The 18,371-nt window shown below is 38.3% G+C and overlaps 1 protein-coding gene across 1 annotated transcript in view; it reads left to right on the forward strand.

Annotated features, from left to right (window-relative positions):
* sspo (SCO-spondin) overlaps positions 1 to 18,361 on the forward strand; it is a 138,349-nt gene extending 119,988 nt beyond the window's left edge. The window contains exons 114-117 of the mRNA XM_059327455.1: positions 4,517 to 4,577; positions 6,249 to 6,379; positions 13,881 to 14,031; positions 17,767 to 18,361. Coding sequence (XP_059183438.1) covers positions 4,517 to 4,577; positions 6,249 to 6,379; positions 13,881 to 14,031; positions 17,767 to 17,789 — 366 coding nt within the window. The 3' untranslated portion in view covers positions 17,790 to 18,361. The remainder of the gene's footprint in view (positions 1 to 4,516; positions 4,578 to 6,248; positions 6,380 to 13,880; positions 14,032 to 17,766) is intronic.
* Positions 18,362 to 18,371: the final 10 nt, after the last annotated feature.

The raw sequence follows: 18,371 nt of genomic DNA on the forward strand, positions 1-18,371 counted from the left end.
TCCACAGTCCAAATATGGTCTTATTCCTGGTTTCAATGAACAATGATGTCGACAGCCGTAACGCCGAACTTGATGCTTCAAACTACAATTATTTATATACAGTCTATGATTATAGTTACCATCTAGCTGAACATGTTAGCATGCTAATGAGCTCACAGTTAAAAAGCTAACATGCTGATTTTTTTTTTTTTTTGCCGTTATATAGTTTACCACGTTTATCATATTAGTTACCATTGTAACATCTTAGCATGTTAACTTGGCTAAATAGGTTCTGTTGAGGTTGATGGGAATTGCAGATATTTGGTCATAAGGGATTTTTGGAAGTGTTTCACTTAAAACAACTATTACTGTTACTATTATTATTGCAATAATTGTTATTAGAAGGAAACTATTTTAATCATCATGAATTTCTTTCTCGTTAAGATGATGGCAGCCTCAGTGGCATGCCACAATCAAAGTGAATTTTAACATTTGCTGTAATGAAAAGAGTCTTCCTCCTTTTTCATGCCCTCTATGTCTATGTGAAGCAAGACAGGAAAAGAGATCTCAGAGACAGATGTCTCGAAATATGGAAAATTAAACCAGAACTCACTGCATGGCTGCATAGAGGGTGTCATTTAGCTGAACAGACCCTTTAAATATTGAGTGCCAGCCAGGAGACATAGAGAGAATTGCTCATTTTTGGGAGAAAATGGCTTCAATTCCTCTGCCTCTGCAGGATGTCACACACAATTTTAACATTTTCTCTGATGGGAAGTCTCCTCGTGTTTCCTTTTCCCTCTTCCAGTTCATGTCTTCCCCCCCGTGTCTATTAGATGCAGAACTGAAAGGCATCTTTGTTTATTTGGTTTAAAAGTTGTACCTCTCTCAAGAACCACAAAATTCTATTCATTTTTTAAATATATATTCAATCTCTTCATGATGATGAAGTTTAGAAAAGTTACAGTAGAAAAGTCATCCGTCTCATCCTTGACACAGTAAGCTGAATTTATATCTGTAACACGGCAGGGCTGTGTAAAGGCCGGGTAAAAATAAATTCTGCTGACACCCAGAACTTTAAAGGAGAGGTTGATTGCACAGTGAGCTCCACAGAGTAGACAGTCTACCGAGTGTTCCTCCTGTGGTGTGCACAGGTCTTCACGTCAGTGCACTGTGTCTCTGGAGGTGCCTCGCAGTTGTGTAACTATTTCTTCTCCCTAGGCTGCACTAAGTTATGCCTCGGTGAAAGCACTTTTTATCCCAGCTAATATGAAAAGGTCATTTAATGCACAGTGTTCCTTCTACTGACAGGCTGAGAATTGGTTACTGACAGTCCACTCTGTTATTTATGACTCAGCTTACAGTTAAGCACAATGCTTTTTAAAAGTCCCCCAACATGCCTGCAGCACTCTGCTGGGAGGCCCATTTTAAGGTAATGGATTGTAGCTTGTGTTATCATATTGGGTGTTAAAAGCGTCAGGATGTGTTCCTCTCAAACCCTAGCTGCTCTTATTTCTTCCCAGACACATTAATTGAGCTCTGATTTCTATATCACAGCCTGTAGACGACACAAATTTGACTACCCTTTACTTTAAATGCCAAGTGCCCTTTCCTTTGAAATACCCACAAATTCACATTTCACACCATTTCTACCGCGCGCTGCGTCAGATATATACAGTACATGCACACACTCTCTTAACTTAAAGGACTTTAAAGTGTGCTCTTCGTGGCCTTCCACCCTTTAAGTGAGTGGGCTCCCTTCATCCCTGAGGGAAAGCTGGCGGCAGTGCAGAGTGGGAGGAGAAGTCCTCGGGGTGAACAGTTAGGAGGATTGTGTGTGTGTTAGAAATTTTATAGTTGGGTGAAGTTTCAGGGGTGAGCTGAGGCTTGTGTTGGTGGGGGTGCTGAAGCCTGCTGTCAGGCTGTATGTGTGTGTGTGTGACTCTGCATGCTAACAGCAGCTATTCTCAGACAGGGACACCAGGACTGGACTGTACCGGATCTCTCTACCTCAGTGGCTTCGCTCCCTCTGTCTGTGTCCTTTGTGTCCTTACGTCACAGTCTCGCTCTCTCGCTATTTTTGGTCTTTATGTCTCACTTTTTGCATTTAATATTTCCGGTTCCTTTCCCATGCTGGATCTTAACCCTGGTCCTTATGACCCATGGTTTCACAGGTCTGTCTAAGGCTGGTTTGAATGAAAACCGGCAGTGCTCTAAGAGGTGCACTGTAAAAAAGGTTTATAGAAATAACAGTAATACACTGTCAAATACATCAGAAATAGGGCATAAAATGAAAAATTGTATATTACTGTATTAGACACTTTTAATTACCGTAAATCAAAGAATAGCACAAAACGTATACTTTTTTTTCCCGTCATAAAATGGAAGAAACACAGTTTTGCTGTAAAATATAACATTTTCATGCAAAATTTATGGAGAAATACCATGATGTATGAATGAATGACACAATTACCCTAAAAATAACAGGATTTTTCAGACTAAATTACAGTTTTTGCTGATATTTACATTTAAATTTAGAATAGAAAACCCACTCACTGTAATTTTTACGGTGAAGTTCTGGCAACCACAGCTGCCAGTATTTTACCGTAAATTAAACAGATTATTTTTTACAGTGTGGGAACTGGGACGGATAGTCTATGTTCTTTTCTACTGGTATGTCCATGTGTATTTTCTTGACTGTACTGGTTTTACCATGCTTGCAACATGGCTTTTGGGAGTTTTATTTGGTTCATTGCTTTGGCCCCACCTGAAATATCTCAACAACTATTAAAATGTATTCCTCTAGCCCCACCACTTATCATCTGTAGCCATTTTAAGTTAAATTTTCAGGTCAAACTATTGGCATTGGCATTAGCCCCTGCTATACCTTGCATCAAGTGCTAATTAGCAAATATTAGCATCCCATGTTAAAACTAGACAAACAAGACAAAGACCAAAGAAATATCAGATTGTTAGTGTATACGTATGCATGTTTTCCAATATACACTGATTTGACTGTCAGGCCGGGCTCAAGTCAGGACTCAGATGCAGAGCAGGTGAACTTAAAGTCTCTTTATTCAAGAAGGCAGCAGAGTAAATCCTCAGAGTGAAAAACAAAGGGCTATAAAACTCCTGGCTCTGAGCTGAGAACTTAAGAAAAGTCACTCCAAATGAGGAAAAACACTGAACCCATCTACACTAATAATCTACTAGATAAACCCTAAACTAAGAACGGGGAATTAAATCTAAACTCTCAAGAGAAAAACTAACAAAGAAAACTCCAACAAACAAAAGGCGCTCCAAAAGGGAGGAACCGAACCTGATAGGAAAAATAAGGAATTCTACAGAACACTTCGATAAAACTAGAAAAGGTCTAAAGGAGGAAAAATAAAAACAAACACATAATCACTCCAACAGGAGGAAAAACAAAACGGCTGACTAGAAAAACTTAGAAACTAAACTACTGGCGCTACTCTAATAAATTACAAAGAAAAATCACTCTAGCGAGGAAATACAAAAAGGCGAAGCAAGGAAAGCTGTGGCATGAACAAGATAACTGGCTGCTATGGTGACGGGGTCAAACACACTGGACCAAGACAAGGGAAAACACAGACTATTGGAACACATGGAGGGAAGGGAGCACCAGGTGAACACAATCGGTGATTAGGGAGACAATCAGACAGATGACACACGGGGAAGGGCAAGTGACCTGAAACGAGAGGAGAGTTACTATTTCAAAATAAAGCAGGAAATAACGAGAACAGAACACAAAATAAAACACAACCTCACTGTGGTGTGACAATGACAACCTTTTTTTTTTTACAGAACATATAGTAGAGTTCTGTACAAATGAAATTCTCTTCACTTCATCACTTTTGCTGAAAAACTACAATGAGTAGGCAGTAAGGTGTGGTACTACTCAGAAGTTTGTGATGTAACTTTGGTAATGTAATGTTATATATTGTTTAAGAAAGTTACTTGCTGAGATATTGGTGCAAAATCAGTTTGCAATATACGTTAAAAAAGGTATCTTTTCATTCTGCCTTAAAAATTCAATATATCCCTTCTAGAATCTGTATCAGTTTAAAAAATCTGATATCAGTTGTGCCCTATTGCCAGTGTCAAAGTACAGCCTCATAGAAACTCCTGTCCCAATCATGTAATGTTATTTCCTTTCTTTTTAGTGACATTGCTCATAATTCATAAACGTGTATTGGGTATATTATCAGAGGAGCAATGCTTCCCCTAAATAGACCCCATTTTTTCCTCCCCTGACACTTCATTGATGTGTGTTTTCTTGCAGAAAGTATTGTCTGCTCTCTAGGGTTGGTTATTGCCTTTTTGAAAAATGTGTACAATGTGTGCTCATTGTTCGATGTTGCAGTAAATGTGTGATACAAGCTCAAATATAACTGTCTAATAAACTGTAGATTATTTTGTTATTTTTGTTCATCTCTGTTGTGCTGTGTTATGTCGTGCATCTGTCTATTTTTAATCAAAACGATGTTAAAAAGGCAACTCGTGTTATCTCTCTCAGGGGGAGGTCAAGGTGGAGGAGCCAGGCAGCTGCTGTCCAGTCTGTAGAAAACAGTTTCCAGGTTAGTACAACATACAGTATGATGGCAAACACGCCACAAATTCCACAAATCAACAAAGAGACGGTGTTCAGTGGCTGTTGTTTCATTGTCGTCTTAAGCCCAGGGTCATCACAACGATGAGTAAAGCCTTTTTATCCATGGCCATTTACAGTTTTTCTCAGTCGCTTTGGTGCATTTCTAACAGCACCATTAACATTTGCACAACAGTTAATACATTCCTCAAAACAATTAGTACAAACGGCAAAACCTAGTTGATAACCTGCAAAAGCCTGTCACCTGCTCAAAATGGAGTCATAGCTCATTCCTCAAAAGCAAGTATTCATGTCAATGAAGTCAAACTTTATTTATAGAGCACATTTAAAACAACCGGGGTTGACCAAAGTGCTGTACAGGTATCACAGTTGCAGGAAATAAGGTAAAAACTAAAATACTAAAATACATAAACACAGTGCAACAATAGAATAAAATAAATTAAAATTTTTAAAATTTAATAAAAATTTGTTTTTGCAAATGTCCACTTAAACTTGATTAAAAGTGTGTTTTGAGGGAGGATTTAAAAACCTCAAAAGATCCTGCAGAAAGTGTCAGTGTTTATGTTATGTTTTCAATGCAAAAAAGTCTGATCTTGGTTACACTACCTGAAAATGCTCCAGACAGACTATATACTATTTACACAGCCATTTGAAAACTACAGTAAAGCGAGGTAACTGAGTTCAACACACTGAATATGTATGTTTCATATTTTACTGCATATGCTCTTTGCAATTCTGATTTGTTTACAGCATTGTGCAAAAGGGAAAAAACAGCCTCAATTACAACAAACATGACGTCCCTTTGGGTAGAGCTGTGACAGTCCAGTGTCACAGTGTTGGTCCACACTATGTCCTGCTGGTTCATATATGTTGTAAAGTGTTTATGGTTTATGGATTCAGCTCTGAGTGATTGTAGAGAAGTGGCTTATCATTGGTTCAACTAATGCTTCACACAGCCTTCTCATCAGTGGAAGCTGAGCTTCACCTGAGAGAAATTGTTCAATTCTGGAGACATTTTGAGTAAAAAATAAAGATTAGAAAAATGTATAAAATTTGCTTGACAGATTTTGACAACTAGTTCAACATTTTTGAATGTAATGACTGAAGCAGTAAAATGAGGACTATTAGTTGTATATATATATATATATATAAATAGACTAATAAATAGCAAATAAATGAATAAATAAAAGATAAGATGTTATGACACTAAGATGCATGAGCAAAGAAATATTTGAAAAGCCAAATTAAAAAGATAGGTCTTAAGTTTGCTCTTAAAAATATGAACTTCCATGTCAATGCCAAAGCACTTCATGTGATTTGAATGTTCTATAGTTGATTTTATAAGAGGCTAAAAACCAAGTGCTGCAGTGCCCAATTAGTGAGAGATTACATTACTTAACCTACATTGGGGCTTTAATCTGTCTCCCAGTGGAGGAAATGTCACATGCTGCCAGGGAGCATGGCAATGTCACTGTGCTCTCTGAGAGCATCTCTCTGCCTCTGCCTCTTCTTTTGTCTTTCTCCTCCTTTTTTATCCTGCAAAAATGATGGTTTCTCATAATCACCTTCTCCTTGCCCTCTGTTTCCCTCCCTCTGCTCCGTTCCTTCTTTTCCTCCCTCCTCTCTTTGTTTCCGCCAGGCGAGCCCGTGCCAGAGTGTCGTCGCTACGTGCAGGTCAGGAACATCACCAAGGGAGACTGTCGGCTTGACAACGTGGAGGTCAGCTTCTGCAGGGGGCGTTGTCTCTCCAGAACTGATGTCATCCTGGAGGTACGCAGAAAGAAGACATTACTCTCAAAACATGAAGAGCACAACGCTGACAAGTATTGACTTCAACATGAGTGGCAGCTGGTAGTACAATGAGGATCAATACAGGCAGCAAAGTGTACTAAAAGAGACAAGAACTGGCTATAATTATCTGCAAATCGCCCATCATTCTGTTTATCGCATAGTTCCATATCAGCCCCTCAAGTTGTGGATTTCTGCAATTTAATTACAAATCTCTGCCAGACTTAAATTATAAACATGTGGATACATTGTGCCAAAAAAAAAGCAATTTTTGTCCCGCCAAATCCTCACAAAGCCACTAACCGTTAAAACATTTTTCACAATATGCAGGAAAATAATCAGGATTATTGCCTTATCTATCACCGAGCAGCCAAATTGTCCATCTGTTTTCTTGCTGAAGTGTGACCCGCTGTCAGGGTGTTAAGAGCGTTTTTGCAAAACAAAATAAAGTCAAATACGTGGCCCCGTGCAGCTGGTCACACCTGTTGTAATCTCACTTCTCCATACAAAAACACATGCTTTCAGCACACCAACAGCCTCAAACTGTGGACTTTATCAAACAGATTATTTGATCATTTTTACCTTCTGTCAGCTGTGGTGACAGTTAAATACACAGTTCATATAGAGGCAGGTAAACAGAATACAAAATTCAGTAGAGTCCCCAGTGATCTAAATATAGACGTTTTGAATAGGAGTGTGTTAGTGATCTGTTACTTTTCTCCTTTCCTGCTTTCACTTCTTCTCTTTCTTTTCCTTGTAAGATAGCAAGCTCATCACCTCATCACCATGGTGACTTTGTTCTCCGTTGGCATCCATACATCACTTTAAAAATAGTCAGTTAGATTAGCAAAAATAAACATCAGCTCAGCCAAATGTGTCATTACCTCCCGTTACTGTGGCAACCAGGGATGGTAACCAGTGACTAGGCACACAGAGAAGTTCCCTTTCCATTGATCAGCTGAAGATCTAAACACATGCAGGCAGAAACATACATGCAGTGTGTGAAGCACCAGTCACTATTATTACTCCCTCATCCCTCTCACCTGCTTCTCATCCTATTACCCATAATTCTCTGTTGCCACCCATTGTACTTTCTCACAGCCTGTCCTCCTTGGGTCTGAGCCTGCACTAATTGGACACATGAACACAATGTCCAAGAAGCTACCTTCTGTCATGCAAAACACTAAGGCTGGGGATGGGTTTTTGTATTTCAAGAGTCACAAGAAAATGCCAAATTATAACCTAGTCCTTAGTTTTGTGCTTGTATTGCATGTTATTATTGGGAGCATTTACACCTGAGCTTTTTGGGCCTCTTGAACTGAACTCTGGTGTGGTTCGTCGGATGGTCCGTTTGTTTTTTGCTAGTGTAAATGCTCAAACGAACTCTGGTGCAGACCAAAGAGTGAACTCTGGTCTGCTAAAAAATGTCTCGGCCCGCTTCCAAGTGCACCAGAGTTCAGTTCGCTGCAAGTGGGAACACAGTCTGGACCAAAGGAAAGAGGAGAACCTAAACATTCAGGGTTGAATTTGGGTGGAAATATAAGAATCAACATCAGGCAAAGTAGTAGCAGGTAGGGCTGGGCGATATGGACCAAAAGTTACATCCTGATATATTTAGCCTGAATATTGATATATGATATTTTTCCCAATATTTTTATCGCAAAGTGAGAGCAAATGTTCAGTCAAATTCGAAGCCAAATATGACATGTCACAAGTAGTTTTATTGAAACTGTTTATTTAAGTGAACTTAAATACTGTATAACAACAGGAGTACCTTTTTTTTTTTTTTTTTTTTAAATCAAAGCTCCATAAAGTGCACATTTAAATAAAAAAATATCTTAAATATAAATTGCCTTTGAAATTTAATAGGCCAATCTTTTCCTGAAATAAATATATTTTTTATGAGAAAAGAATAACAAACATTACAAAAGAACTAAATATGACAAATCCTAGTAAGGGCAGCATTTATATATAAAGAAATATATATTTTTTAACCTATATCGATATATGCGATATGGTCTAATTCCATATCACATTCAAAAATATATTGATATATCTTTTATATCGATATATCGCCCAGCCCTAGTAGCAGGCTTTAAAAATCTCTCATGGATGATCACATAACACAGTTGCTTGTACTACACACAAAAACAACAAAGTCTTCAAATGATTAAGCAAAAGAAAAACTTTTTGCTGTGGGATGAGAAGGAAAATATATTATGTTCAATAGACGAAGTACAGCATCAATTTCGTGACATTTTTTTTACAATGTTTGGTGTGCTTGATGAAGCCCAGTCTGGAAGCAAACAAAACTAAATGAAAAATGCAACATTTTTTGCAACTGCAGCACTGAATCACACAGAGTCCACCAGACTCAGAAAGTGACCTTAGCCATTAAAGTACTTTTTTTTCTCACTTAATTTGTCATATTATGCATCTTTGAGTATCTTGAAAGGCACTCATCATTATTATTATTCATGCTTATAATGAAATATCAGCAAAAGCAATTAATCTGCAGTGTCTGTGTTTTGTCGACAAAAAGCTTAAAGCAAATGAAAACTGTTATATTTTAAATAATATGAGTAATGTAAAGACTGTAAAGAGTGATGAACCCACAGATAATTACTAACTGACTCTGCAGTTCTAAAAAGCATTTTAGTATCTTTCAGCTCATTATTTTGATTTATGGCCTGCAGCTTTAATGCCTTGGTTCACTTTAACTGCTCTCAGCTTCAGAAGACAGCATCCAGTGGCTTTATCAGCACCTTTACACGAAAAAACTGCTAACTGCTCATACATAGCAACAAGCTGGTGAACCCAGTGGAGCAGCTAAAGATATTTCCCTCGGGAGTTGGTGAAGACCAAACAGAGCTAGAAGAAGAATGAATGTTGGACTTACATTCATCAGGTGGACAGAAATGTTGCTCTGTGTCGCTGGGTGTGTACATAAGCAACTATTTGCCAACACTTTAATCATAACAACTTTATATAGTGATAAGTCAGTGCTGTTTACAGCTGTGTTAACAGCTGTTTCCACTGCTCCCAATTGTCAAAAAATGTATTAAAGGTGCTTAGAATTATCTAATATATTTGATTTATTTTCCAACTTAAGCCAAAAAGAATGTCACAACAACATGAAAAACAACCCCTACGTGTTTATGGCTCATGTGTTCTGGCCCCCTGAGGAATAATTCCCACATTCACTCCTTTTAGCTTTGTTTTGGTCTCAACCAACTCCTGATAACTCGCTAATGTCTGCTGTTTGCTTATGGCTAGTGTACAATGGGCTTATTGGAGCTCATTAGCTGAAGATGCTCAATTTGCCAAAAGATGCTAAAAAGCTCTTTGGAGTTTGATCATAATTCTCTGTGGCTTTGTGTGTGAATGACCACTTTCACATTACACATCTTCAATTGATTCATTGTTAGTAAGGCTGTGACAGTATGGATTCTTTTCTTACTGTGGTGGAAAAGCAACATGTCCTTGCGGTTTGGCATTGAACGGCCAATGGCACCTTCCCTTGCCCCCTGTGGGGACCACACGCTGTGTGTGGTTGAGTGAGTGAGAGAGAGAGAGAAAGCAAGTAGCAGACAGTGACAGTGGAAAAGGTTATCAATATGTCATCTGGCAGTAAATAGGGCTGTTTCCACTACCAGGCAATACCCGGAATGAGGCAGGTCTCACTCACCGGAACGCCACTAATTTGAATACGAGCAGTCCGGAGCTGGCTTTTGTCTGGACTTTTTTGGATAGATTGCTAAGCGGGATGTGACTCTACACAACAACAACATATGCCATTTGTAAAAAGCCAGCGAATCAGTGTTGCCAACTTAGTGACTTTGTTGCTAAATTTAGTGACTTTTCAGAGCCTCTTACACTGTAAAAAAGATAAACAGTAGCTACTCAATAAAACAATTTGCACGCAATATTATTAATTAAATCTAACTACGTTACAAGTTGAGTTAATAACAACTTAACAGGAAGTGCCTGTCAATTAAAAACGGACTAATTGTATTGTGTTGGATTCAGTCAAAACTATCTTGATTTAGAATTACATACACATAAAGATTATATTTAATGTGATCAAAATAAGTAGATTCTATCTCAAACATTTTTATATTAAAGTTACTTAAACAACTGCCTCAAAATCAAGGACGCATTTAAATTTAATACATATTTAACTTAAACCTGCATTCTTTTACTGGCCAGCAGGGGGCAGTTATAATAATATATCCGTTTGTATGAAAGTCAATAGAAAAGTTACCCTACCTACTAGTTTATCAGGTTTACTGTACTGTAACATTTTAGTTGGCTAACAAGGTCTTCTTTAGTGTTTCGGTTGGGCAGAAAGACGCAATGAGTCGGCTGTTCATTTTGAATAACAGGTGCCCCTTGCCAACAAAAAAAGTTAGCTTGCTAGTCATCCCTATGTTCCCCGGGACCTATGTTCCCCGTTTTTCTCAAAAAGGGTCCTATGTTCCCCTGTAGCAATCCATACCGGGGAGCATAGGACCCTTTTTCTGAAAAAGGGTCCTATGCTCCCCGCAATCTATCAGTCTTTACGGTAGACTCTCAGCATGGCCAGCAGGCCTACCGTCGCATGGCCCACCTTAGCTCAAGCAACTCAAAACTTAAATTTGCACAGCAGCTACTTTCTGGTTACTTTGCAGTTCATTTTTTTGCTTTTTGAATCGAGGATTACTCATGTTTGTATATTCCCACCCCTAATCATATTGTCTTGCATCGAGGCTTAGCTTTTTCCTTTTATTATCCTACCTGTTCTCCATTGTATTGTGCAGCCTTGTGGAGAGTTTAAAACAAAATCTGATTATACATTATGAACGAAATGTATAAATATCTGTTTCAAATATAAAGTGCGATATAAATATATATAATAGGCTACATCAAGGCAGAACAAGAACCCAACTACCTTTTACCATTAGAAAGAAACATAAAGCGACCAACAACCATGTATGTTAATAGATTAAAGAACGGAAATGTGAACTTGTATGACTGGGGAACATAGGACCCTTTTTGGGAAAAGCGGGGGAAAAAGGGTCCTATGTTCCCCAGTCTCATACAAAGAGGGGAACATAGGACCCGGGGAACATAGACACGCTCCTCTTGCTAGTGCAAGTCATAGCTGATAACATAGCATCCCTCTGGCTTCTCTGCATGCACAAAAAAACAAAATGACAACATCCAAAATGCCAAATTTAAGGCTACAAAACCAGACCTCAAAAACTCTGCTTCACTTTTTCAGATGGTATGTCACTGTATGTTGATGTGTTGTACCGTATTTCCTCAATTTAAAGCCGGGCCCCTATTAATGACCATTTAGTAACCGGGCGTAAAAACAATTTTTAGTAAATAAAAGCCGGCCTCTTTTATAAGCCGGGTGTCTTACCGGTGTTATGTCAAAGTCTGTTCCCCCGTCGATATGTGTCCCCCTTACCTTAACCTGCACCAACCTGACCCCTGACCCCAACCAGTCCTCCTTTAAGTTGTTAACATGAGCCCAAGTTTACCTGAACCCCAAACAGTTCTCTCTACAAGGCTAACCTTAAACTGAAATCCTAACTCCAACCGAGGAGGTGATGCTACATTACATTACATTACATTACATGTCATTTAGCAGACGCTTTTGTCCAAAGCGACTTACAATAAGTGCATTCAACCTGATGGTACTAGACATAGACCATAGGAATCGAGTAAGTACATAACTTTAAGAGCTAACTGTCATTGCTAAGGAGTGCTATATGTTAAGGAAGAAAAGAAGTGCTACGGAGAACACCATTCAGGAAACATCATTTGACGGTAACAGATTTCAACACAACACCTGTATTTTGAAGTTTGGCCACATGAGTTAGTACTGTAGGTAAATATGGTTGTTTCTCCCGCTGTCCTAGTCATTCTCTGTAAAGTCGAGCCGTTTACGCACGTTCTTCTGGGCTTTTTAGTAGTTTAGACATTTTAAATCCTGCTTAAAATGAACATTCAGCGTGCTGTTCATTGTTTGTTTACATCTAATTACTTCCAATATGGCCGACATCCGGGTAACTGGCTACAATGTGCTGTGTAAAACACTCTAAAAAGTGCCGGTCAGAGCTGCTCTGATTTTCTTTTTTTAATAAAAGCCTCCTTCAAATAATAGTCTGCCCTTATTATTAGCCGGGTCCCAAACTGATTTTTTATTAATAGAAGCCCCGGCTACTATGTGAGGAAATACGGTATATACTATTCCTGAGGTCATGTCTGTCCTCTATACTGCATACTGTCTCATCTTGTCTAATCTCTCCACCCACCTCCTCTCTGCTCCTATAACAATCCTGCTGATACCTTTTCATCACCATGAAACTTGTACTTGACTTCCAACCTTCCCCAGAAATTCTCTCATAACCTTCTTCTCTAATTTTACCCTCTCCTAATCATATACCAATCTCATAATTGGCTTCCTCCACCCTATCCCTCGGGCTCTTCTTCTTCTTTCACCCATACTTTTGCTTCACCCATCCTCCCTTAACCCATTTAAGGCGGGAAAGCATTATCGCATTTCTACCATTAAAACCGGGAGCGCTGTTGCGTTATTCTACCATTAAGGCCGGGAAAGCAGATACATCGTTTTGTAGTATTTGTAGTTTTTTCCACCTATTTTCGGTCTCTTGGCCAATGAAATGCATCGGAATACATGTGGGAGTGTCGCAATGCAACATGGGACTTTTCCAAAACTTTGAAATCATGGTGGAAGACGACTATAGCAGAGGAGCTCAGAAGTAAGTGACGGAAGCGATCTGATGAAAACAGCGCCGATGATTTTATTGCTGATCCGGACTTTGAACCCTCGGAACCAATCGACCGGGATTTATGGATGAGGAATATGTTTTTAGACGACATATTTTCACCTTGGAACAGACAGATTTGTGGCCATCCGGAGATACTAACAATAATAATACTAATGATGATATAAGAAATCATGACTGTTTATGTCTTATATTACTTTATACGTCGTTGAGTACCCTGAAAAGTGCAATATAGATAAAATGTATTATTATTATTTATTATTATTATTATTATTATCATTATTTTTTATTACATTAGACTAATGAGAACTATGTCTATTTCTTCCAATGGTCTTATCATGTTTGCATCTTGCTAATGGGCATGTATTAGTATTATGAACAGGATTTTTACTCAGTCAAATGTAACATTTGCTGAGTTTGTTGATTTTAAAAAAAAACTTTATTGAAGGTTTGGACAAATAAACTCAACTTCTCATGAAAGCCACGGGTATAAGCTCTCAAATACTTTTTGAATTTCATTTCTATCTGCTACAGAGGCTGAAAAATCTTCTGTTGAATTTCCAGAAAAACTTCAGTTTTTAGGGGATTCTTTCAAAACCGCCCAGAGGTTTTCCAGGCATTTTTTCCAGGTGTTTTAGGCCTAAATGGGTTAATGTCATTCTCTCTCTCTCTTTCCTCTCCAGGAGCCGTACCTGCAGTCAGTTTGCGAGTGCTGTAGCTACCGTTTGGACCCTGACAACCCGGTGCGTTTCCTCAGCCTGCAGTGTGAAAGCGGAGGGAGCGAGCCGGTCGTTCTGCCCGTCATACACAGCTGCGAGTGCACCAGCTGCCAAGGTGAGGACTAATGACTGTGGCCAGGTGCATTTGCATGTTCATCTCTCACGTCACTGTGAGTACCCAGAGTTTGAATATATGTTAAAATGTGTGCACGCGACACTTGTTGACACACTCCAGGCTCCCAGCAGACACAGAGGAATGTCAGGGAAAGAGAGAGAAAGCAAGTAGCAGACAGTGACAGTGGAAAAGGTTATCAATATGTCATCTGGCAGTAAATAGGGCTGTTTCCACTACCAGGCAATACCCGGAATGAGGCAGGTCTCACTCGCCCAAACACCACTAATTTGAATACGAGCAGTCCGGAGCTGGCTTTTGTCGGGACTTTTTTGGACAGATCGCTAAGCGGGATGTGACTCTACACAACAACAACATATGCCATTTGTAAAAAGCCGGCGAATCAGTGTTGCCAACTTAGTGACTTTGTTGCTAAATTTAGTGACTTTTCAGAGCCTCTTACACTGTTTGCACACAATATTATTAATTAAATCTAACTATATTACAAGTTGAGTTAATAACTTAACAGGAAGTGTCTGACAATTAAAAACAGACTAATTGTATTGTGTTGGATTCAGTCAAAACTATCTTGATTTAGAATTACATACACATAAAGATTATATTTAATGTGATCAAAATAAGTACACTTGTTGACACACTCCAGGCTCCCAGCAGACACAGAGGAATGTCAGGGAATGCTGGATATGTCCCAGACAGGGAAAGTCAGAGCATGGGATTGAAAAATAATAGGTGTCTAGAAGATTATTGCAGAAACTAAATTCCACAGGATGCTTACCTTTCAGATTGAGCCGATCCTCACATTCCTATTAGACACACAAGGACATGTAGCAGCGCTTCTGCTTCTCATTGAAGTAAGTTATTGCTGCATTTGCTCATATGCAGTAAAACAGAGTTGTTGATGAGGCGGAGGATTGGGAGACGGAAACCTGAAATGAATGACTTTCATAAACTGTAAAGATAATTACAGCAGCAGCTCTCGCTCACACTCCTTCTCTCTTTCTGTCTGTCTGTCTCTCTCTCTCTGGTTCATGCTGTCCTGAGGCAATACATGACTATAAGTGTCCAAACCGAAGACAATAATTGTTTGCATTATGAAACGGCATAGTTTTTGGGCAACTTAATCGAAAATTCTCTCTCACTGCAAAAAAGGTGTGACTAAAAACAAGATAAAAACACTAAATCTGAGGGAAATTATCTTGCTGCATGGACAGATAATTTCACTTGACAAGATTTCTTAAATTAAGATTGTTAAATCTAGAAATAAGCATGTTGAACAATTAAAATAAGAAATTAACTCTTAAAACAAGATAAATTATCTAACACTTCTAAATCTAAAGTTTAACTTTACAGTTTAAGTTTAACTTTTTTTTAACTTATCTTGTTTCAAGTGAAATTATCTGTCCATGCAGCAAGACAAGATAAAACAAGATGAATTAAAGCTGAAAGCAGCGATGAACTGGCCCGAGCAGAGTGACCTGACAATTATTTGTTTCTTACCAAGATAAAAAAAACTTTAGATTTAGAAGTGTTAGATAATTTATCGTGTTTCAAGAGTTACTTTCTTATTTTAAGCGTTCAACTTGCTTATTTCTAGATTTAATAATCTTAATTTAAGAAATCTTGTTAAGTGAAATTAGAAGACCATCTCTGAACACACAACATGTCCAACCTTGAAGCAGAAACTGATCATTAATTGAACATCAAACAGCTGCAGATCGTGTTGCAGTTGCTGTAGTAACACTTGTTGTTCTGTTACATACCCATATGCAACATATGGATTTCATCGTTTGACAGCTGTTAAGAGTTGACAAACAGAGCTTGAAGAATACAACAGCGCTTACTGTCTCTATTGTTCACCAGGCTTCAAGTACACATGGTATTATGTATATTTTCATGCACTTGATTTATGTCAACAGACATAAGCAGCATGTGTTGATTTATGTTCCAAACTGAAATGCAAGGCATACTAACCCCACCTTGCTCAAAATGTACACTTTAAATAAAAAATTGTAAGACAAGCATAAAAAGTCTGGCAGCAAAAGTTACCATCAAATGACATAAAACAACCAAAAGTTATTTTTCAATCAATTAATCTAAAAATACGGATAATATACAGTATATATCTGTAGAATAGCTAAAGGTGTTTGTTGTTTTTCTACTTTAGTACGACTGTACGTGAGATTTTTCACCTTTTTAAAAAAAATATTTTTTACTTTGTTTTACATTCAATTTAATGATTTCCTGTATATAAAAAAAAAAAAAAAACAACAGAAAGTTGTCTTGATTTTACATTAATTTGTATGATGTAAAATAAAAAAAAATAAAAAATAATTAAATGTAATCGCTAGTAATAGTTACTAGCATTAATGGGCTAGGGTTAGTGGGCTAGCAGTAGTGGGCTAGCATTAGCTTACAACAAAGGCAAACATTAACATTTTATGTTCATGTGTTAATTAGAACATAATCTCCGTCCATAGCATTCAAGATGAGCACAAATGTTGTACATATCGTGTTGGGTTGCAAATGTAGGCTCACAAAGCTAGGAGCAAAGACAGTAAAGATGTAGTCCTCATTTGGTTTTATTACTAGTGATGTGCCAATGAAGCCTCATGAACCATTGTCTGTATTTTCTAAGTCCACTAGATGGAGCACTTGGTTTAAAGAAAAAGGCTCACGCAATAATTGAATGTGCTTTCAGCTCTTTGGTGAACAGAGTGCGCCATCTAGTGGGCTCATAAAATAAAGAAAATGGTTCATGAAGCTTCATTCACCCATCACTAGTAACCAAACATTCAAGACCATAAAGCAATAATATTGTAAAAATAATCTATAATTTCCCATTTATTCACAGAATTCAACATCCATTTTATGGTTAAAATGTATAATAAAAGTATTTTACCCATTTCTAGGACATTTGCACGCATTGCAATGTAAAAAAAAATACAGTAATCTTTTTTTTTACAGTGGAAGGGTCAGTTTTAAGAAAGCACCCACAGAAATATCTGCTGTTACATCACTGTCTGAGTGTGTTTTACTCCAATAGAAGGCAGCTCAGAAAAGGACACTCAACACATCCTGTCCGTCTCTTTCTCTCTCAATACAACTCCTCAGTCACTTCCCATTAACACAAGGCCGACACACACACACGCTTCGCTAATCTCATCGAAACATACGTTTGCCTTTTCCCACCATGAATAATTCAATCAAGGATCCCACCTCTGAAGCAATTATTTGCTAATCCATTCATCAACATGGCTGATTGCGTTAGTTAATTGGATGTAGCCACATACGACACAGAACATCCCCCCCGCTCATATTCCCCTCCCAGCACTACATTCTCGCGGACATCACGTCTGACGGATTTGGTCGTTACGGCGATCAATCTTTGATACTGTGTGTGTGTCCGCTCTCACACACACTTGCATATAATAAGTGCCACTTCAAGTTTTCTCATCTGATCCTCTCTCTTTTGATTGACACACACTTATTACAAGACACAAGGCGGCTTACATGGAGACATTTATCAACTGCTGTCATTATAAGAGCATTTCTTATCATTTATTTACAGTAGATTCAATTTAATACAGTTCCAATTTTAAAAGCTCAGATACACAAAATATATCAAGTCTAGAAAATGCTTTCATCTCTATCTTTTATCCTTTAGGGGAGGCAGCAGAGATATTATTCCATCAGTCTCACTGTTTCTCTTCTTCACAGGTGGTGACCTGTCCAGACGCTGAGCAAGAATGTTGAGTGTGTGTATTTGAGTGTGTGTCTATATATGTGTGTGTGTGTGTGTGTGGGCGTAAATGTGTGTCTCACTGGAGAGAGTGAGAGCAGGACGAGTATGAGCGCCAAGCCAAGTGAGAGCGCCACGCTGAGAGCCAGCTGGGTGAAGGATGGAGAATTTTGGGAAAGACAGATTGCGAGATGGATGGACGGATGGATGGATGGATGAGCGAGAAAAAGACATCTGAGAGCCTGTTGATGTACACATTGTTTTATAGTTGTTTGTCATCATATGACTGGATGCTGATCGTAGAGTTCCTGTTCTGTAACTTTAACGTTTGTTCTTCTACCTGTACAGCCTTTTTCTACTGTGTATTTATAGTAATATTAAAGGACCTATGACACAATTAAGACCTTTTATGCATTAAAATATGTATTATTTGTATGTTTAAAGAAAATGTATATGAACCAGCAGTCTTCTTTAAGTTGGAGTTTATCATAACGGGTTAGATATTTTCACATGTTGCAGTTCACAGTGCAGTACCAAGGAACTGGTCAATAAATGTTTTTTACACATGGAGAATACTGTCAGC

The sequence above is a fragment of the Centropristis striata genome, chromosome 23 (genome assembly GCF_030273125.1).
Source record: "Centropristis striata isolate RG_2023a ecotype Rhode Island chromosome 23, C.striata_1.0, whole genome shotgun sequence".
Lineage (NCBI taxonomy): Eukaryota > Metazoa > Chordata > Actinopteri > Perciformes > Serranidae > Centropristis > Centropristis striata.